At 36.3% G+C, this 22,804-nt stretch overlaps 1 protein-coding gene and 1 pseudogene across 1 annotated transcript; one reads left to right on the top strand and one right to left on the bottom strand.

Annotated features, from left to right (window-relative positions):
• Positions 1–620: 620 nt before the first annotated feature.
• Positions 621–15,926, top strand: LOC120142914 (annotated as a pseudogene).
• Positions 15,927–18,680: 2,754 nt separating this feature from the next.
• LOC120142686 (kunitz trypsin inhibitor 5-like) lies at positions 18,681–19,485 on the bottom strand. Its single transcript, XM_039157208.1, has one exon. It carries the CDS (start codon positions 19,459–19,461, stop codon positions 18,844–18,846), a length of 618 nt encoding a protein of 205 aa, XP_039013139.1. The 5' UTR covers positions 19,462–19,485; the 3' UTR covers positions 18,681–18,843.
• Between the last annotated feature and the right edge of the window lie 3,319 nt (positions 19,486–22,804).

The following is a 22,804-nucleotide window of genomic DNA, read 5'->3' as shown; positions in this document are numbered from 1 at the left end:
AACGGACCAAAACTGATAGTTTAGATACTAAACACCTAATTTACCCAAAACTGAATAAATAGAAAATTGAAGGATATTTTAATCCTTACCAACTTTGTATATTTGACATTAGCCTTACCCATAAAAGCATCAACAATAATCTTATTGAGGCCATCAAGGAGTACCTGCGAAGAGGTTGGAAGTGGAAGCTACCACATAAACACAAATTTATAGCAGATTAAATGGACAAGTGGGGCTGAAGTATTACTTTTTCTGTGAACAACAGGTAGATCTTTCAACCAGAATGGATCGAGGGGGTGTTGGGGTGCGGTTGCACCCGTAAAATTTTCAAATTCTTTTATATTTTATATTTTATTTGTATTTTATATTGACTATCTAATTTGGTACCCCAAATTTTATAACTCCGTACCCCTTAAAAATTTAATATAATTTTCATACTCCTTAAAATTTTTAATATAATTTTTTAAGTTCATATTGCATAAATTTATGCGTTCATCCCTACTTTCGACTACGACATGAACCACCACAGGGGCTCATTAAGCTACAAATTAGACAAGGACATTGCTCATTGTGTACCGTAAAGCAACTTCTCATGTTTTTCTTAGCCTTTCTCTTTGAACATGAGCTTTGTAGCATCATCATCTCCTTCAGCAGTCATGATGAAATCATGCAGAGGAAAGCTACATCTTCCTATTGTCACGGTTACACTCTGCAGCTTTGCATTCCTAGCTCTCTTATATACTGAAAGGCTAAGCTTCATCTCTTCGAATTCTCTTCTCAAGGCTCGATCCTGTGCTAGAAGAAGTGCTGCTGTAAAATCTAGTAAGTGATCCAACAGTTTTATAACACACCGGAGATACAGTTGCTCGAACCCTAGACGAGAACAATACTCCTTTTCATATAACTTCCTGATTAATTTACAGGGAAAATGGTGGAAACCCCTGAACTCGACGACAAGTTCAAGTTCGACCTGGAAGAATGTGATTAGGGATTTAAATAGCGTTCGCGGCCGCGTCGCGTTTATTGTGGTTTCGGACATAACGGATGCCATCACGGTTACTGCGGGTGCCGCGGTCATGAATTATTTTAAATTTCGCACAACTTATCATAAAACATAATAATTATAACTATAATTATAAGGAGTAATTTTTAATGATTTTTAGAATGTTTTCTAAGCTAAAATGACATATATATATAATATAGTTTAACTATATAGAAGACTTTAAAATATCGGTAATAGGATAAGATAATTAATTCATAATAACATGCTGAACACATTATTATTTAAATTACTGAAATTATGACTAAATTAAAAAAAATTAAAGTTTACATTCTAAACTATAGATTAAATTATAAATTTTAAAAAGTGGAAGGATGACAAATTAATATATTCCTTAAAGATATATTTTATAACTTACTTTAAAAAAATGGGCCCAAAATGTTTTGTTTTAAGCCTAATAAACCATAAAATATTTTAATCCTAAACTCTATCCCCTCCCCCGCACGTTCTCTCCTTTCTTCCTCATTTCTTCCACTCTCTTATCTCAACACTCAACATGCGTGTATCAAAAACAGGTAAAAAACTTCAAAACCATAACATGCTCTAGCCTAAATCCATAGCGTGAATGCTTTTCTCTTTTTCTTCAACAATCTTAAGCTTCAACGAAGATTCCTTTCTCCGATTACAGTGAATTCCACTCCGACGAGACCCACAAAACATGTTTGTTCTTCCTTTTTACTTTTTCATTTTCTTTTTCCTTTTGAATCTCAACATGCATGTATAATAATGTGAATTTGAAAAGAAAGAAAAAAAAAATAGGCTTGGGGATGATGAACACAAAAAAAATCATCTTTCCTTAATTTTTATTTTTGCAGTAACCGTTGGAATAACGGTGATTGTGTCCCATTATCGACGCAATCGTCCGTTTCCCGTTAAATTTCAGGCACAATCGACCGCGATCGATGTGAATCCGTGACCTACCGTAAAAACCATGTATAACGGTTACAGACGGTGGCGCGACCGTAATATTGCGGCCTCTGTAACATTTTCGGAACGCTATTTGATACCCTGAATATGATATTACTAGGGGGAACTGGGTGTTCAACCCTTCTATCAGGCCTTTGTACATCGATAAGAGTTGCCCGTACGTGGAGAGGCATTTTTCTTGTGAGAAAAATTGCCAGCTTGAGTTTGATTACCGTCATTGGGAGTGGCAGCCGGACGACTGTTACTTGCCTAAGTAAGAAACATTTTATTCCTTTCATTTGAGTTGATTGCATTCTATATAACATATTCAAATTAGTCCAAAATTTTTATAAAATTTTAATTAAATTTTTTAAAATAATATTATATTAATAATTTTATTTGTCAATTCTAAAATTATTAGAATATTAAATATCAGTTCAGGTCTAACATATACAATAGGACTCAAAGTTAACAATTTCTTGTTGCAGGGTTGAGATAAAATTAAAAAATAAATACTCTCGGATCACTCTATTATTAATTCAATTATAATTGAGTTATTTTTAAAAGGTTATAATTTAATCACTCAATTAAAATATTATTGTAAACAAGTCATTAATCGTTAAATATTAGATGAAATAGCGATATTATTTGGTAAATTGAAAGAAAAAAAAGAGTAAACTGAAAGAGTTTTCAAATATGAGGTGTTATTTATGGTAGGATTGTATTCAGTTCAGTTCGGTTTGATTTTCACTAAAATATGAATCGAGTCGCACTTTGTGGGTTTTTAAAAATTGAAACCAAAAATTGAATGGCATAAAAACCGCAGTTTTTGGTTTTGTTTGATTTTGCGGTTTTTGAATTTTCACTATTTTTCAAACTCAACCTTAAAAAAACAAATTTAAAGCTTATATTGAGTGCAAATATATAAATTTAAATTTATAAAAAAATATTATTAGTTTTAAGATTTTATTTTTGTCCTATAATAAATTCAAAATGAATTTATTTTGGATATTTATTTTTTTATTCTTTAATTCAGTTTAATTCGATTCAGATGATTTTCATATGGAAAAACCGAAATCGAACCGAATTGTATATTTATTTTTCAAACCAAACTGCAAATTAAAAAATCTGAACCGAATTGAACCGCATTATTCAATTCGGATCGATTTTTAAGTTTTATCGGTTTCGTTGCTCAGTCCTAATTTATTGGATTGTTTTGAATTATGACTAAATTGATAGAATGTATATGGATTAAAAATGTTATTATACAAAGTAATTACAAGATAATATATGTTCAGAATATTTCTCAACCTATTGACAACGTGCACACACCTCCTCCTGTAGACTTAAATTCCCAAACTAGTTGTAAATTCCCAAACACTAGTCCTCAAAGAATAGCACCATTCTCTTTTAAACTATCTGATCTAATCTTATAAAGTTAATATTTTCTATTTTCTTTAATTTGAATTCAGATTGAATCAGATCAAGTATTACGAACTATATATTCGAACCGGATAAGATTTGGGTTTAGAGTGAAAAATAATATATATATATATATAAAATGTGTGTGTGTGTGTGTGACTTAACCGTACCCTGTGAATACCTTTTCTTCTTCAGGAATACAATGCAACAATTTTCACTGGGCTCCATTTCTAGTTCAATCCAATACGGATATCAATATCAAGGAAGCGAAGAAGAGAATAATCAAAGTAGATTCAGTTTCAAATACCTCCAAAGACTGGGAGGGAGCTGATATACTTGCCTTCAATACTTACGTTTGGTGGATGTATGGCATTAGAGTCAAATCATTGTAAGTTCTCCTTTCGTCTATCCTTGTATCCTCCCGAATTAAGCTCTATCGAAACTCGATGCTCAAAATTTAATTTAATCTGAATTGAACATTATTATTTAAATTTGAATCCGACTCGATTAAAATTTCTTTACACGATTTATATATTTAAAATTGAATTTGAATTGGAGTTCGTAATTTCTGATATTACCTTTTGTTTTAAGAACAGGTGGGGTTCGTTCGCCAATGGTGAAGAGGGTTACGCACAGCTGGACACACCGGTTGCCTACAAAATCGGTCTGAAGACATGAGCTAACGGCGATTTGACCAAACTGGCACGCCTTTAACGAATATTTATCTTTTTGGCACCGTTTAATATATATTTCCCGAAGTGGCACCCTTTCGGTTGAGCTGACGAAAGGCGCGTCCCCGGGGACGCGCTTTACCCGTGTTTTCGCTGAGTTGAATGCCACGTGTGGAAGGCGCATCCCCGGGGACGCGCCTTCACTGACTCGACTGCCACGTGTGGAAAGCGCATCCCCGGGGACGCGCCTTCCATTAAATACCATAAATGCACCCATCCGTTTTCCCTAACTACCCCCTCCTCCCCTATATAAACCCCCTCAACCCTCCCTCATTCTTCACACCAAAATCATATTCTCCTCTGTTATATAACTCAAATTCTCCAACTATTTGAGTTTTAAATTTGTTATTAATGGTAAGAAATTTATTTTTATGTTAGTATTTTTTAAATAGTTATTATATTTTATATTAATATTTATGTAAATATTATTTTTTATTAAAATAATATTTATAATTATTATTTTTTAGAATTATTAATTTTTGTGTGCTAATTATATTGTTTTGTCTACAGTTATAATGGAAAACGAAATGCTGTTGTGATTGGATATTTCTCCAGACATTTTAGCGATATGGTAATATTTTTTATAATTAATGTTAATATTTAAATTTATTTTTATTTTAAAGTTATTATGAATTTATATTATTTTTATTTTATAATGTATATTATTTAGGATACTGATCGTATTTTAGAGACTTTTATTAAAAATCCACGTATACCGACACCAGAACGTATTTTGCCATATTTGGCTTCTGCCGGGTTCGGGTATATTGCAACAATTATTGGCGGTTGCAAACTCGAACCTGTCCTAATTTCTGCACTGATTGAGAGGTGGAGGCCCGAGACACACACTTTTCACCTTCCATGTGGAGAGGCCACAATTACATTGGAGGATGTCTTATGCATCTGGGGCTTCCCGTCGACGGAAATATGATGTGTGGTATGGCGGATGGTGATTGGCAGTCAATGTGCATTGATTATCTTGGAGTTGCTCCGCCAGAGTTTAATGGAGGTAGAATAGCTTTATCTTGGTTGAAAGCTAATTTTGAGGTTTTAAATGAAAATGCTTCAGAGGATCAAGCAAAGGCATGTGCTCGGGCATATATTCTACGAATAATTGGAGGAATATTGATGCCCGACAAATCTCGCAACCAGGTGCATTGTATGTGGTTGCGTCATCTGATCGATTTTGATGAAGCTGGAAGATATAGTAGGGCAATGATATATCTAGTGTCCCCGAGGGACATGAGTGACATAATAAGGCAATGATAACATATTCTCTGACAAAATAATGGAAGGCGCGCCCCCGGGAACGCGCCTTCAAGTCCTCTGAGAAATAATAGGTACTGATATATCTAGTGTCCCCGAGGGACATGAGTGACATAATAGGGCAATGATAACATATTCTCTGACAAAATAATGGAAGGCGCGCCCCCGGGAACGCGCCTTCAAGTCCCCTGAGAAATAATAGGTACTGATATGAATAGTGTCCCCGAGGGACATGAGTGACATAATAGGGCAATGATAACATATTCTCTGACAAAATAATGGAAGGCGCGCCCCCGAGAACGCGCCTTCATGTGAATAGTACTCTGATTATAGACACTATTATATGCAACGTATTATAAACTTTCAAAACAAACTTCAGTTCACAAGCTTTCAAATTCTCAAATTCCCAAACTCTAAATTCTCAAATTCTCTGAAAATGAGTCGTCTTTCTGCTGTTGTTTTGTATGATGGAGAAATTAAGGAAGCTGAAGAGGGGGTTGTTTTTGAGTCAGATCATTATATCCCCTTAACCTTGAAGAGAAACATCACAATTGAGGAGTTAATCACAAAAATTTCGTTAAAGATTCGTGTAGCAGGCCAGAGAAGACTATCTTCACTTCAGTACAGATTTTCTACTGAACTTTTTCCGCTCACGTATACATCATTTCAGCTTTCAAACGATGATGATGTTTCTATGATGGTTGATGCTCATATGGGGAGTTCACAATCTCTTATTGAAATGTATGCCACTTTTATTGAGGTTTGTGCAACTCGTGGTCTCTCATATTCCTCTCACTTTGGCATTGCATATCAAGCTGATCAAGTTGATAGCCCGACACAACTGATCTTTAATGATTTCACATCATTAATGGCGGATCCAATGCCAGATACCATGCCATCAAGTTCAATAGGAAGGCATTCATCTGTAACTGCTTATGATCTCAACCCACGTGGCTTCACCAATAATCCATATGGCAACATCTCTTCTACTTCAAGGGGCAGACATTCATCTGCCAATGTTTTCGACTTACATATGGAAATGCCAACGAGACGACAGTCTATTCACATCCCACATGATACAATGGCCTCAAGTTCAAGGGGAGGACACGCAAGCGGGAACTTATTTGACCTCAACATTGGATTATCGGAGGAACCCTCATCTCCACCAGAAGAACCTCTTCGGGAGCCAGGTGCAGATGGTGCTGAAACAGGATTATTCGTTGAACCTGACTCACCACAGTTTAACGTACATTCTGATGATGACGAGGATGACGTTCCGATAAATACAACACCAGCCGAACTTCCTGCACATATGTATGAGGCTGATTATGATGCAATGTATGAGCCTGAATTTCCAGATCTTCCTGATGTTGGCAACTATGGACTTCAATCATTAGTCAATGACATCAATTTACATATTGGAATAGAGTTCGCATCGAATGAGGAAGCAATGATGGAAATAAAGAGTTATAATATTCGTAACTCAGTTAAGTCCCGAGTTGATCGATCTAACACGGAGAAATATGTCTGCTACTGCGTCCAACGTGACAACGGATGTCAATGGATGATCCGTGTATCAAAGAGGAAGAACAACTTATGGGAACTAACCAGATACAACGGTCCTCATACATGTTGTGCAACAGGTATAAACCAGGATCATCCCAACTTGGACTCCAACATTATTTGTCAAGCAATCATGCCCATTATGAAGCAAAACTCTCATATAGCTGTTGCAGTGTTGATTTCTGCTATACAGTCACAATATGGGTACACTGTCTCATATAAAAAAGCGTGGTTGGCAAAACAGAATGCCATTTGCAAACTTCATGGCGAATGGGATTCCTCTTACAACGAGATGCCCAGTTGGTTTCATGTTGTGCAAAGACTTAATCCCGGGACAATTGTTGAGTTCGAAACTCAACATTATTACGTGAATGATCGAATGGTTCACGATCGCTGCCAATTTTACCGTGTCTTTGGACTTACCCTCAGTGTATTAATGCAGTCAAGTACTGTAAACCAGTTGTCCAAATTGATGGTACTTTCTTGTATGGTACTGAGTCTTGGGCTTTTTTCCTTAAAAATTTACGTTTACATGTTGTCACCAGGGAACGAGTATGCATTATTTCAGACCGATGAGCTGGGATAAAAGCAACAATGGACTCTTTGGGTACAATATATAGACCTCCACATGTTCAACATCGTTATTGTGTCCGTCATATTGCTGCAAACTATTACGGAAAATACAAGAAGAACGATGGGCGTCAGTTAGTCGTGCGGATGGGTATGTTACTTTTTCCCAATTTTTCTATCAATTTCTTATTACTTATTTATACTTCATATTAACTATTACATATTCCTAATGGCTTAGGTTACGAACTCTTACCTCAAAGGTTTGAGTCGATGCTACAAGAGCTGTTTGGCAAAAATAAGAAGGGGTGCGAGTACATTATAGACATCAGCAAAGAAATGTGGACAAATGCATATGACGGGGGTATCGCTATGGTCATATGACAACAAACTTGGCTGAAGCAATAAATTCAACCTTAAAGGGGGCGCGTCATTTACCAGTCACGGCGTTGGTTAAAACGACTTATTTTCGTTTGGGTCAACTCTTTGCAAAGCTCGATGGACAAGCTCTTACTTGGATGCAAAACGAACATATTTACCACCCAAGACTAGTAGTTGATTTACAGAAAAAAGTGGCTGCATCAAATGGGATGTTAGTTACAAAGTTTTCTCGCACCCGTGAATTGTTTCGTGTAACCGAAATGCCACGTCCGCTGTAAGGGATTGGAGCTAACTCTTTCAGAGTTAATCTGTAAGAGAGGTGGTGCGATTGTGGTTTCTTTCAAGCACTCAAATATCCATGCTCTCATGTCATTGCTGCTTGCTCACATTCGGATTTGGACTACAAAAATTATGTTGATCCCGTATACCAACTTTCACAAGTATTCAAGGTATATGAATTTGAGTTTCCGCCCATAGGAAACGAAAGAGACCCAAATGAGATTCAAACTTGGCTTATAATTGTACCAGATCCATTGCTATTGAGGGACTCAGGTCGTCCAAAATCTACTAGAATACATTGTGATATGGATATTCGGGAGAAGTCAACAGAACAAAAACGATGTGGGCATTGTAGAAACATCGGGCACAATAGAAAAAAAATATCCAGCTCTGTTATCATTATATAACCGTTAACTCTTATGTAATTAATATTGTATTTAAATGAATGTTTTTGTTTCTAATAATTTAATGTTATTGCATTTATATAATTTGTTAATGTATGTACACCTAAATACTTTTTTTAACTTTTAAATACATAAATATTTTTAATATATTTATTTAATATAATAATTAATATTATTAGTTATAATTTTTTTTTAAAATATAATAATAATTCCACCTTCTAAGTAGAGAAAAATATTAAATTAAACAAATTAAAAGTTATTAAAAAATTTATGTATACGATGACACATTTCATGTTCTAATTGGAGGATTAAATTTATTAAATTAAATTTTCAATAAGACTAATTTCATAAAATATGTAAGTCTTGAAGATTAAATATGTAATTATACTAATTTATTAACTTATACATCAATATTTTCGTTAAATATTGATAAGAGATGACTAGATTGATACCATTTAAATAATTAACTGATAAAATTAATAGATCGATAATCAAAATCAAAAATAATAATATAACCATATGTGTAATATTATAATTTCATACATTTTTCCTATAACTACAATAAAGTCAAAACTGGTTTTCATATATTGTTCTATCATATTAATGTAGATAATTCACTCCACCTTTAACACACATTAACAAAATACATTTGATAATTCTTACATTATAATCGAAACACTTTACATAATATATTATCAATTTATAATAATAATAAAAATAAATATTTATTATTAAACAAAATACGTGGCAGTCGAGCTGACCAGCTCAACCGAAAGAGTGCCACTTCGGAAAATATATATTAAACGGTGCCAAAAAGGTAAATATTCGTTAAAGGCGTGTCAGTTTAGTCAAATCGCCGACTCAAACATAAATCCCAAGAAGACACGTGTGTTCTCCACGACCATGTCACCTATTCATTCAAAGTATCGTTCTATTTCTCAGATATCCTTCTTTTCCTTCAAAATTATGGTTTTGATCCTTCTAATTCGCTTAAAAGTTAATTAATTTAGGCTGAGATAATTGCACAAGATGTTTCTAAACAATAACCACATTCTAAATTAACTCTTGAACTTTAAAACAGTTTATTTTGGCCTCTAAACTATGATCCTCATCCTAAATTAATCCCTCTACAACATTCTATATCAATCTTCAAACTATCAATATCATTTCATTTTGATTATTATGTTAAAATGTTGTTAACTTTATTGGTTTTTTTTTAAAAATAATATATTTTAGAGGTCCCGAGAATTTAAAATGTGATATTCTAAAGAATATTCTCAAATTAGTTACAAATTAATTAATTTTTTAGGTCGCAGGTTTAATTATCATGTCCTTAAAAAATAAATAGAGTTAATAAGAATTTAAAAAAATTGAAATTTAGCGACTGATTTAAAATGAGATCATAGTTCAAGAATTAATATAGAACATTTTACAATTTAAAGACTTTAAAATGAGAGTCATGGTTTGGAGAGTGATGTATAACATTTTAAAGTTAAAAAATAATTAAAATTGAGAATCAATTATGTATTTTGTCAAAAATACATAAAATGAGAACCTTATATAGATTTTGGCCACCGTAATTTGATCCAACTACTTTTATAATCTTATTAGTTAATCCAAATAATTTAACACCGATAATTATTACATTTAAAACGCTAAGATGAATTTTTTATATATAAAAAGTAATCCATTCTACCACCCAAAAAAAGTATTATAGTAACTCAAATAGCTAATGTTGTTAGTTATTTGGAAAAATCAATAGATGATCAAATTATATGAAATTAAAATAGAGAATGAGATTCCAAATTTAAACATAGTAGGGGACCAAAATCATAATTTGACCTTTCATTCTAATGCCAATTGTTTCATCCAAATGTGAGAAGAAGAAAGCTTTATTGTGCAGGAGCGAAGAGTGGGGGAGGGAAGATGGGCTGAAATGCTTCAACGAGTCATAGCCATTGAAGAAGAAGAAGAATTTCTGGGGAAACTTCGCCGCAGACAAGGAGATGATGAGCGTTGTAGATAAAGTGATGAAGAAAATGAAAGTTCCAGTTTCGGTTCTAAATGTAACGCAGCTCTCAATGTACCGAGTCGATGCACATTCATCCATTTATACGGAGACTGTTAAAAGTCAAAGCAATCAAATGGGGGCAGAATGGGGCGGCTGAATTTGGTTCAAAATTAGGTAGTTGAAATGGTTGAAAATTAAATGAAAAAATTACAAACTTTAGTCACTAAACTTTAAGGTATTTATAAGATTAGTTCTTAAGCTTCAACTATAAATACCCTAGCTCATTTAGCTTCAAAATCATCCCAAAGCATTTTAGCTTTCTTCCAATACTAGAGAATTTAGAGAGTTTCTTGAGAGTTGTTTTTTCCATTTTATCAAGAGAGAATTATCATTGTTTTCTCCTTGGTAGATCGAGAAAAGTTGTAATTCCTATTTCTCATAGTGAAATTATTCTACCGTTGCTCGTGGATTTTACCCTATATTATTTAGGGGTTTATACGTAAATTTTGTATCTTTTATCTTCAATTTTATTTTCTCAACTTATTAGTTGCGTTTTTCCACTATCTGATAGCCGTCTTCCGCAACAATTGGTATCAGAGCCAGATTAGAGTGTGTAATATATACTTATTATCTTTGTGGTTGCTACCAAAAGGTGGATCCTCCAACATAAGAAAGTAAGAAGTTATTACCCATTCTTTGAAGGTTCTAGAGAACTATTCATGATAGTGAAATAGTGGGAGCTATCTGTAAAAGAAGCTATGACAATGAAATTTGATATTGAAAAATTCAATGGGAGAAATTTCTCATTGTGGAAATTGAAGATGAAGGTCATCCTGAGGAAAGACGGTTGTCTAGCAGCTATCAGTGAAAGGCCGATGGATTTCACAGATGACAACAAATGGATCGAAATGGACGGGAATGTTATGGCAAACTTTCATCTAGCATTAGCAGATGAAGTATTGTCAAACATCGAGGAGAAGAAGACAACTAAGGAGATATTGGATCATCTCACCAAACTGTACGAGGCCACATCGCTGCACAATAAAATTTTCCTTAAGAGGAAATTGTACACTCTCTGCATGCCAGAATCTACTTTAGTGACGGAGCACTTAAACACACTGAACACTTTATTTTCTCAGCCTACATCTTTAAGATGTACAATAGGAGAACAAGAACATGTTGAACTTCTACTTCAAAGTCTACCGGATTCGTATAATCAACTCATCATCAACATGACAAACAGTAATGTCACCAGTCTAGTCTTCGATGACGTTGCAACTGTTGTTCTACAAGAAGAAAATCGGCGCAAGAACAAGGAAGATAGACAAGTAAATCTGCAACAAGCAGAAGCGTTAACAATGAGGAGAGGGAGATCAACAGAACGTGGCCAAAGCAGCAGTCACAAACATGGTAGATCAAAGTCGAGAAGCAAAAAGAATTTAAAGTGCTACAACTGTGGAAAGAGGGGTCACTTGAAGAATGATTATTGGAGTTTAAATAAAAACTCCAATCCATAAGGCAATACCACAAACACTTCAGATGATGGAGATTCTCTATGTTGTGAAGCATTAACCACCGTAGAAGGCAGAAAAAGATTTGCAGATATATGACTCATTGATTCGAGAGCAACATATCACATGACCTCAAGAAGAGAATAGTTCCATCATTATGAACCTGTCTTAGGAGGATCTGTGTATAGTTGCAATGATCATGCCTTAGAGATCATTGGCATGAGAACCATCAAATTGAAGATGTATGATGGAACAATTAAAGTTGTTCGAGATGTGCGGCACGTGAAAGGCCTAAAATTTTTTTTATTATCCTACGGATTGTTGGATAATAATGCAAGCAAGATTGAAACACAGAAAGGAATCATGAAGGTGTTCCATGGAGCGTTTGTGGTGCTGAAAGGCGAAAAGATAGCAACAAACTTGTATATGCTGAAGGGAGAGACTTTGTTAGAAGCAGAAGCCTCTGTTGCCTCATGTAGTTCAGATTCTGCAATGCTATAGCATCATAAACTTGGACACATGTCAGAACAAGGAATAAAAGTCCTTGTGGAGCAAAAGCTACTTCCAGGTTTAACAAAGATAACACTTCCTTTGTGTGAGTATTACATAACAAGTAAGCAGCACATGTTGAAAATCAACAAATCAAATTCTAGAGGCAAAAGTGTTCTAGAATTGGTTCACTCTAACGTGTGGAAAGCACCAGTTACATCCCTAGGTGGAGCAAAATACTTTGTCTCATTTATTGATGACTACTCCAGGAGATGTTGGGTGTACCCTATTAAGAAGAAGTCGGACGTATTTGCAAGTTTCAAAAACTTCAAGGCGCGGGTGGAACTTGATTCTGGAAATAAGATCAAGTGTTTCAGAACAGATAATGGAGGAGAATAAACAAGTGAAGAATTTGATGACTTTTGCAGGAAAGAAGGCATCAAAAGACAGTTCACAGTAACGAACACTCCTCAACAAAATAGAGTGGCAGAGCGGATGAACAGAACCTTGTTAGAAAGAACAAGAGCAGTGTTGAGGGATACATGCCTAGAAAAATCATTCTGGGCTGAAGCAGTCAATACCGCCTGTTATTTGATGAATCGAGCTCCATCAACTTCAATAGAGCTAAAGACACCAATGGAGATGCGGACTGGTAAACCAGTTGATTATTTAAACCTCCATGTATTTGGAAGTATAGTGTACGTGATGTACAACTCCCAAGAAATTTCAAAGCTGGATCCAAAATCCAGGAAATGCAAATTCTTGGGGTATACTGATGGAGTAAAGGGGTATCGCTTGTGGGATCCCACTGTTCGCAAAGTGATCATCAGTAGGGATGTTATCTTTGTAGAAGAAAAACTACAAAGAAAATAAGACGATAATAGTGCTAAAAAGTCAAAGACTACACAGATACATGTGGAAAAAGAGGTTGAACAAGGAGATTCTTCTGAAGCAGAACCAGCACATGATGAACAAGAACCAGAGAGTTCTGAAGCTCCAACAACTCGTCAATCATATCGTGTGAGAAGACGCCCCAATTGACACTCAGATTATGTTATAGAAGGAAATATTGCACACTGCCTTTTAACATAGGACAGTGAGCCATCAACATACCAGGAGGTAATAAACAGTTCAGAATCTTCACTGTGGATTATGGCAAGGAAGAAGAAATCGAAGCCCTTCATAAAAATAATACATGGGACCTTGTGCCACTACCACAAGGAAGGAAGCCAATTGTTAACAAATAGGTCTTCAAAATCAAGCGAAATGGTGACGATCAAGTGGAGAGGTATCGTGCAAGACTGGTGGTTAAAGGATATGCTCAAAAAGAATGTATTGATTTCAATGAAATCTTTTCTCCTGTGGTTCGACTAATAACAGTTCGAGTAGTTTTGGCAATCTGTGCTACATTGAACTTACATCTAGAGCAGCTAGATGTTAAAAAATCTTTTCTTCATGGAAATCTTGAAGAAGAGATTTATATTCTCCAGCCTGAAGGTTTTGAAGAAAAAGAAAAGAAGAACTTGGTTTGCAGGTTAAACAAGTCTTTGTACGGTCTAAAGCAGGCGCCGAGGTGTTGGTATAAGAGATTTGATTCCTTCATTATGTGCCTTGGATACAACAGACTTAATGCAGACTCTTGTGCTTATTTCCAGAGGTCTGGTGATAACGATTTTGTTATATTGCTGTTGTATGTGGATGACATGTTGGTTGCAGGACCCAACAAAGATCATATTAAGAATTGAAGGCACAATTGGCTATGGAATTTGAAATGAAAGACTTGGGATCAACAAACAATATTTAGGGATGCAAATTCACTGAGACAGAAGTAATAGGAAGATTTGGCTTTCACAAAAGAATTACTTGAAGAAGATCTTGTCACGATTCAACATGCAAGATTGTAAGCCAATTTCTATCCCTCTTCCTATTAACTTCAAATTATCCTCCAGTATGAGTCCTAGCAGTGAAAAAGAGAGGATGGAGATGTCTCGAGTACCGTATGCATCGGCAGTGGGAAGTTTAATGTTCGCTATGATATGCACAAGACCAAACATTGCACAAGCAGTGGGAGTGGTTAGTCGGTACATGGCGAATCCAGACAAAGAGCATTGGAATACAGTAATGAAGATCCTGAGATACATCAAAGGGACTTCAAATGTTGCATTATGTTACGGAGGATCAAATTTACTAATCAATGGGTATGTAGATTCTGACTATCCAGGGGATTTGGATAAAAGCAAATTACTACAAGATATGTGTTCAAAATTGTTGTGGAGCTGTAAGATGGGTTTCAAAATTGCAGTCAGTTATGGTTACGTCAACAGCAGAAGCAGAATATGTAGCAGCTACACAAGCCAGTAAAGAAATAATTTGGTTGAAGATGTTATTGGAGGAGCTTGGGCACAATCAAGAGTATGTCTCTCTGTTTTGTGACAGTCAAAGCGCCTTGCATTTAACAAGGAATCCAACATTTCATTCAAGAACAAAACAAATACGAGTACAATACCACTTCATTCGTGAAAAGGTGGAAGAAGTGACAGTAGATATGCGGAAAATCCATACCAAAGAGAACATAGCAGATTTCTTGACAAAGGCGATAAATGCTGATAAGTTTACTTGGTGTCGATCCTCTTGTGACCTGTCAGAGACGTAAGCAACATGATGGTACAAGGTAGAAAGAATGGTGTGAAGATATGATTGTTTCAATCAAATCTTCAAGTTGGAGATTGTTAAAGGTCAAAGCAAGCAAATGGGGCGGCTGAATTTGGTCCATGTTGCCTGCAAATTTGGTTCAAAATTAGGTAGCTGAAATGGTTGAAAATTAAATGGAAAAATTACAACTTTAGTCACTAAACTTTAAGGTATTTATAAGATTAGTCCTTAAGCTTCAACTATAAATATTCTAGCTCATTTAGCTTCAAAACTATCCCAAAGCATTCTAGCTTTCTTCCAATACTAGAGAATTTAGAGAGTTTCTTGAGAGTTGTTTTCTCTTTTTTATCAAGAGAGAATTATCATTGTTTTCTCCTTGGTAGATCGAGAAAAGTTGTAATTCATATTTTCTCATAGTGAAATTCTTCTGGTCGTGGTTTTTACCCTATATTATTTAGGGGTTTTCCACGTAAATTTTGTGTATCTTTTATCTTCAATTTTTATTTTCTCAAATTATCAGTTGCGTTTTTGATCTATCCGATAGTCGTCTTCCGCAAAAGAGACGGGGGAAAGCTTTTGACGCCTGAGAAAAGAGCAGATCCAAAGAAACATGTCGATTGCATCCATTGGTGCCTGCTGGGAGTTCCAGATACTTGGAATCGATTACTCTTTGCCCATTTGTAGCCAAAACAAGGTCAAAAACAAAACAGGCTTGTTCTGTGTTTCATTTGTATCTGCAAGTTGTATTCTTTAGCCAGTTAAGAAATTTTGCATGCAAACTTTGCCTCAGATGAAAAAAGGAAGAAGGGAAATGAGACATATGAAGCAAAGAGGATTGCGGGGAATTAAGGAGTGAGCCCCCAACCCATGCATAAAACAACTGATTTTTCACCACAATGGTTTAATCATCCCTCAAGTCCCTTAATTTTCATAAAAATAAACAAATATCCCATTCCTTCCAAATGGGCTTAAATGCCCAACTAAATAAAACTCTATTTTTTAGCCCAACTAAACAAAAACAACTAAATATAGTGCTATAATTAGAATTTCTTATAGTTTAGTGTTCAAAATAAAAAAAAATGGTCAAAGTTCAGTCACTGATGTTCTTGTGGCCTGTTAGCTCCCTTGATTTCCATGTTCTTGGTTGAAGTTAGAGGTTGTTCTATTATTAAGATGTTATTGTTGAGTTGTGCTTTTGGCGCCTTTTTGTAGGAGGTTTGTGTTGTTTTTACATCATCTGGTTAGTCGTGTCTTTGTAGTCTCTTGTATATCTGGCAGTGTTTTGCTTCCTCAGGAGCTAGTTTCTAGCTTCCTGCTCTTTACACCTCATGGTTCACTCTTTTTCCTCCAAATAGGTTTAGGGAGGTTTTTTAATAAGGTTCATGGGGTGGTGTACCTTGTATCTTTATCAATACAAAGTACCCATTTTTCAACAAAAAAAAAACAGTAAACCTTGATTCAAAAAAAAAAAAAACAGTAAACCGAACAGATTCTTTTGGATGGTAGAATTAAAATCCAGAAACTAATGGAGGACCCCACATTGTTTTGATTTGCCAATTGTCCTTTGAAGGGGCTTACTTTTCTTGATTCCTTGGTATGGTTGTTGCAATTAATGGAGTGAACAATGGGTTATCGAACTTGAATTGCAGACTGACTAGGAAATCCCTTGACTAGAAAACATTTGCACAGATCCCTTCCTGATTGAGTGGTCTTCAGGCTCATCAGAGCGGGATCACAATAGATCACACTTTTCCTCATGTTTAATTTGCATTTGATCAAATCCCAAAGTGGAAACTCATATCAATTGAAGCAACCTCCTTCCTTTATGTGATCAAACTCCGAGAAGGGCATCAATATCAAACATTTATTTCCTCAAGTAAATTCCTATAACACCAACAAATAAACAGATTAATGAATTTTTAATATGGCTTAAACTCCAATAGATATGCAACTTTCTCCAAAATTAAGATGGCATTATAAAACAAGTCATGAGCACATTACCATAGTTTGGAAATCTGCGCCATTGTACATTCGATCTCCAATACGCGAATTTCACTTTAGAATCAAGGTGAGTTTTTGGAGTCAACAAGAAGACTCGTTTGCATTCGAAACGACAAATTGCTTGAGAAATTTCACTTTGATGTGGTTCCTCCTAATGACATGCAATTTGTTTTTTTTTGGAACATACAAATTGATTCGAACTCACAAATAATCTCTGATATTTGTTACTTCGTTCGTTAAATTCAAAGAATCTTGTTTCGAATAAAAAAATATGTCTTAAGATTGTTAGACAAAATGATTAATCCGATACATAAAATAAATAATAATAATAATAATAATAATAATAATAAATATTACTATATAATTGAATGAAACAAAATAAATAAAGAATTAAAGTAAAAAAATGGATCTGTTTACTCGTATTTTGACATGAAATCAGATGAGCGAAGTTAGATAAACACAAGAGGAATTTTGTTGAGGCTTGTATGAAGACAGATTCGTCCTCTCCTCAGTGGTTTGAGTAACATTGGAAGTCGATCTCCCAGGATACAATAACAAATGATCACAACAGTAAGCATAACCGTAGTGATCAATCGAACATAATCTTAAATTTGAAACATGCTTATCTAACACATTCAAAGGATCAATATGATTTCTTAATCCTAAAAGGAAGAACAAAAACCAAATTGATAATGCTTAGCAGTTAAAGCTTGAAACTCACAAAGTCCCAATAGCCAATAGGCGCTGTATAGGATCAAAAGCAAGAACTGATGAAGTAGAAGGGATCCCATAGTGGATAGCAACTCGCAAATCCAAATCTTCTGGTTTCAAATCCCCACGCTGCACATTTTGCTGAAACCAAAGAAACTCCCATAAGATGATTAGTTGATTACTAACAAAAATAATGGGAACTCTAAAACTAAAACTAAAAGCAAGAAATTTCGTTTCTTTTGGACGTGGGGATGCTGAACCGCTTTCCGAAGCGTGCGTTTAGCGAACATGGTAAATCCGAATAGAGGTGAAGCTTTATCCTTTTCTGTTTCAAAGTTTATGGGGATGTTTGTTTTGGAACAAAGACTAGCTTTTTTCTTTTTGGTTTGCTTAGTTTCAGTGATTAACCCTATGAAAGACGTAATAATGGAGACTTTGTCAAGCTCTAGTCATGAAATAATATAGTAGCTACTGTTGTTGGTCCGCTTGTCGTGATCTCCTGGGTATTATTCTTTTGCAGTTCAAGCTCGTGAAAAATAATGAATTTGTTAGACAGTTGTCAGGATATGATTTGAACACGTGATCGCAGGCAATTTCAGATAAAATCGATGCATGATATAAGAAACTCTTCTAACAACTTTCGAAGTTTGGATTCGTTGGCAGCTTGTCTTATGTTAAATACTTTTAGATTTATGGTTACTTTCAAGATCTATCAGCAGATGTAGATGTAATCAAATTATATATTTTTTACATATAATAGTACTTCCCAAGATTTACATTATTGCGATCTTATTGGCATCATATACATAAATATTACATAAAATTGAAAAGCTAAAAGGTGTGGGGTAGTAAATCCAAGGGAAATAAGGTCTCGATGTGCACGACTACTTCAAGCCCTCCTAAACATAACCTTCAATGGCTCATCGGCAAGCACCAAGCGCCTAACCCCATCATCATCAATAAAAACACCCAAGTCCCCACATACAGGTCTGCAGATATCGCACACCCCGGGGCAGAAAGCAAGCTTATAATCATCTTCAAATCTCTCGATCTTAAACCAGTTGTTCAGAGTTTCAGGCCCCGGGTTGCCCGGAACACCGCCGGTAGCCACCACGAACTTCTGTAAAGATTCGTCGAAGGCAAGTTCCCATAGAGTGCTTTGGACACAAATCGAAGAAGCGTTGAATATGACGTTGAAATCGGTGGATACACGTACAATACCGCCTTGTTGCTCGACGTTCACAGGTGAAAAATATAGTGGGAGACCGCTCGACACTTCCAGCTGCTCTTGAACGACGACGAGCGGGCAACCGGTGTTGGGGTCAGCGTTGGTGGCGCTGCCGAGAGTGAGCCCGCCTCCTCTACCGCGGATGACCGGTAAAACGTAGTAATCGGTGCCGGTCAGGAGCTCTTGACCTGACACGTCGAGCACTGCATTGGGTTGATCAGCGACTATTGTTGAGCTGAAGAGAAGGAAAGCAAGTGCTGAAAATAATGCAGCCTTCATTGTTTTTTTTATGCCTTGCTTCTGTTGATTCGTGCCTTGATGTTCAATGATGGCCAGGTATTTATAGAGCTAGTGGCACGTGGGTAACTTAGTGTTGAAAATTATAAAGGCACATGGGCTGCTAATTCATTAGGAGCCGGCTACCTTGAAAAAAAATGAGAAAGTGTATTTTTTTAGTCCTTTGCACTTTAGGGTATTTATAAAATTAGTCTCTAAGTTTCAACTATAAATACCTTAGCTCATTTAGCTTCAAAATCATCCCAAAAATCATTTATTTCTCCCAATACTAGAGAGCTTTCTTGTGAGTAGTGAGTGTTTTGTACACACCTGTAAAATTTTTCTCTTAGTAAAAGATCTGCAGCAGTCCGGAGACGTAAGCAAAATTGGCTGAACTCCGTTATCAATTTCGGGTATTATTTTTCCGCTTTTATTTCACATTCTCACTAATCTGGTTACAGGGAAATTACTTGTACTCGGTTTATTTCCTAACAACTGGTATCATGAGCTTTTGGTTGTGAATTTTGCCAATTTTTCTGTGAGGTTACTATTCACGTGAATAGTGAATTTCGTGAATAGTGAAATTTTGTCGGCGATACGAATTTGTCGACGGAGGTGTTCAAATACACGGCGGTTCGCAGAAATTGTCAAAAACGATTCAAAGAAGCCTGATTCGAGTGGGAGCGATGGCTGCAGACGAAGGGAAGGTGAAAATTGAAAAGTTCGATGGTGCGGACTTTGGCTTTTGAAAGATGCAGATTGAAGATTTTCTGTACCAGAAAAATCTATATCAACCTCTTTCAAGAAAGCAACCAGAGGGCATGAAGAATGAAGACTGTGCTCTTCTCGACAGACAAGCCCTCGGAGTTATCCGACTGACGTTATCCCGCAATGTTGCTTTCAACATAGCAAAGGAAAAGACCACGGCGGGACTTATGACGGCTCTTTCCAGTATGTATGAGAAGCCATCAGCCTCAAACAAAGTTCATTTGATGAGGCGATTATTCAATTTGTGGATGACGGAAGGGGCATCGGTGGCACAACACCTAAATGAACTCAACACAATCACAACCCAGTTGAGTTCAGTGGAAATTGAATTCGATGATGAAGTTCGAGCTTTAATTCTCTTATCATCTCTACCAGACAGTTGGAATGCTACTGTTACAGCAGTTAGCAGTTCGTCGGGAAACATCAAATTAAAATTCGACGATGTTCGGGATCTGGTACTGAGCGAAGAAATTCGACGGAGAGAATCGGGTGAAGCATCAACCTCCTCAGCCTTGCACACGGAGTCTAGAGGGAGAACTTCAGAAAGAAATTCAAATTGTGGCAGATCCAAATCCAGACGGGGAAAATCAAGAACAGTAAATAAAGATTTTACCTGTTATAATTGCGGCAATAAGGGTCACTTCAAAAGAGATTGTCGAGCACCGAAGAAAAATACTGGTGCACAGGAATCTACCAACGTGACAGAGGAGACATGTTCATCTTAGATTCAGGGGCATCTTTCCACTCCACCCCATGCCAAGAAATCATGGAGAACTATGTCAGTGGTGATTTTAGGAAGGTTCATCTTGCTGATGATGAAACCTTGAAGATCGTCGAAAAATGAGATATCAGACTAAAGCTGCCAAGCCAGACTACCTGGAAGCTGACAGGAGTGAGACATATTCCTGGCCTCAAAAGAAATCTGATTTCTATTGGACAGCTTGATGGAGAAGGATATAGTACAACCTTTTCAGGCTGTGAATGGAAGATTACCAAAGGAGCACTCGTCATTGCTCGTGGTAAGAAGACTGGTACTCTCTATGTAACCTCAAATTTAGAGAATATCATTGCAGTAGCAGATGCTGATGGAAAATCAAACCTATGGCACCAAAGGCTTGGCCATATGAGCGAGAAAGGGATGAAGACACTTTTGTCAAAAGGGAAGCTGCCGGATCTAAAGAATGTAGATGTCGGACTATGCGAGGATTGCATCTTTGGCAAACAAAAGAAAGTCAGTTTTGCAAAGATTGGCAAGACACCCAAGGCAGAAATGTTAGAATTGATTCATACTGATGTATGGGGACCATCCCCAGTTCCATCTCTTGTAGGCTCACTATATTATGTCAGCTTCATCGATGATTCAACAAGGAAGGTGTGGGTTTATTTTCTGAAGAAGAAATCAGAAGTCTTTGATACCTTCAGAAAATGGAAGGCCATGGTGGAAAATGAGACTGGTTTGAAAGTCAAGCAGTTGAGGTCTGACAATGGAGGAGAGTACAGAGACAGTAGATTCAGAGATTTCTGAGCAAACAATGGGATCAAGATGGAGACAACAGTTCCCAAGACACCGCAACATAATGGTGTAGCAGAGCGCATGAACAGAAATCTGAATGAACGTGCCAGAAGTATGAGGATACATGCCGGCTTACCCAAATTTCTATGGGCTGAAGCAATCAACACTGCAACTTACTTGATCAACCGTGGGCCCTCAGTTCCTTTGGATGGTAGAATACCAGAGGAAGTTTGGAGCAAGAAAGAAATAAACCTTTCACACTTAAGAGTGTTTGGTTGTATTTCTTATGTACATATAAACTCTGCTGAAAGAAGTAAACTTGATGCCAAGTCCAACAAATGCGTCTTTGTTGGTTACGGTGGTGATGAGTTCGGTTACCGGTTTTGGGACTACGAAATTCGAAAGATCATCAGAAGCAGAGACGTCATTTTCAATGAAAATGTGATGTACAAAGACAGGTCAACCGCAGAATCAAGTAATACCAAAGCTGAAATAAAGGAATTTGCTGAGTTCGAGGAGATTTCTGGAAATGATGTTCAGATCAGTCCTGAAGCAGTTCAAGAGGAAGAACCAGGCACACCAGAACTGAGACGCTCCTCCAGAATTCCTAAACCAACCCAACGGTATTCACCTTCTTTGCACTACTTGTTGCTGACTGACAATGGTGAACCAGAGTGCTATGATGAAGCGATGCAGGTGGATGATTCAATCAAGTGGGAGTCTTCCATGAAAGATGATATGGACTCGTTTATGTCAAATCAGACGTGGGAATTAGCTGAATTACCACCAGGCAAGAGAGAGCTCCATAACAAGTGGATTTACAGGATCAAAGAAGAGCACGATGGGAGCAAACGCTACAAAGCAAGATTGGTAGTCAAAGGTTTTCAGCAAAAAGAAGGTATTGACTACAATGAAATTTTCTCTCCAGTCGTAAAACTGTCTACAATCAGACTGGTGTTGAAAATTGTAGCTGCAGAGAATTTACATCTTGAGCAGTTAGATGTAAAGACAGCTTTCCTTCATGGTGATTTGGAGGAAGAAATCTATATGAGGCAGCCAGAAGGT

The sequence above is a fragment of the Hibiscus syriacus genome, unplaced genomic scaffold (assembly GCF_006381635.1).
Source record: "Hibiscus syriacus cultivar Baekdansim isolate YM2019G1 unplaced genomic scaffold, ASM638163v2 tig00110831_pilon, whole genome shotgun sequence".
Classification (NCBI taxonomy): domain Eukaryota; kingdom Viridiplantae; phylum Streptophyta; class Magnoliopsida; order Malvales; family Malvaceae; genus Hibiscus; species Hibiscus syriacus.
Note: the sequence above shows the minus strand (reverse complement) of the source record. Positions and strands in the feature narration are given on the sequence as shown.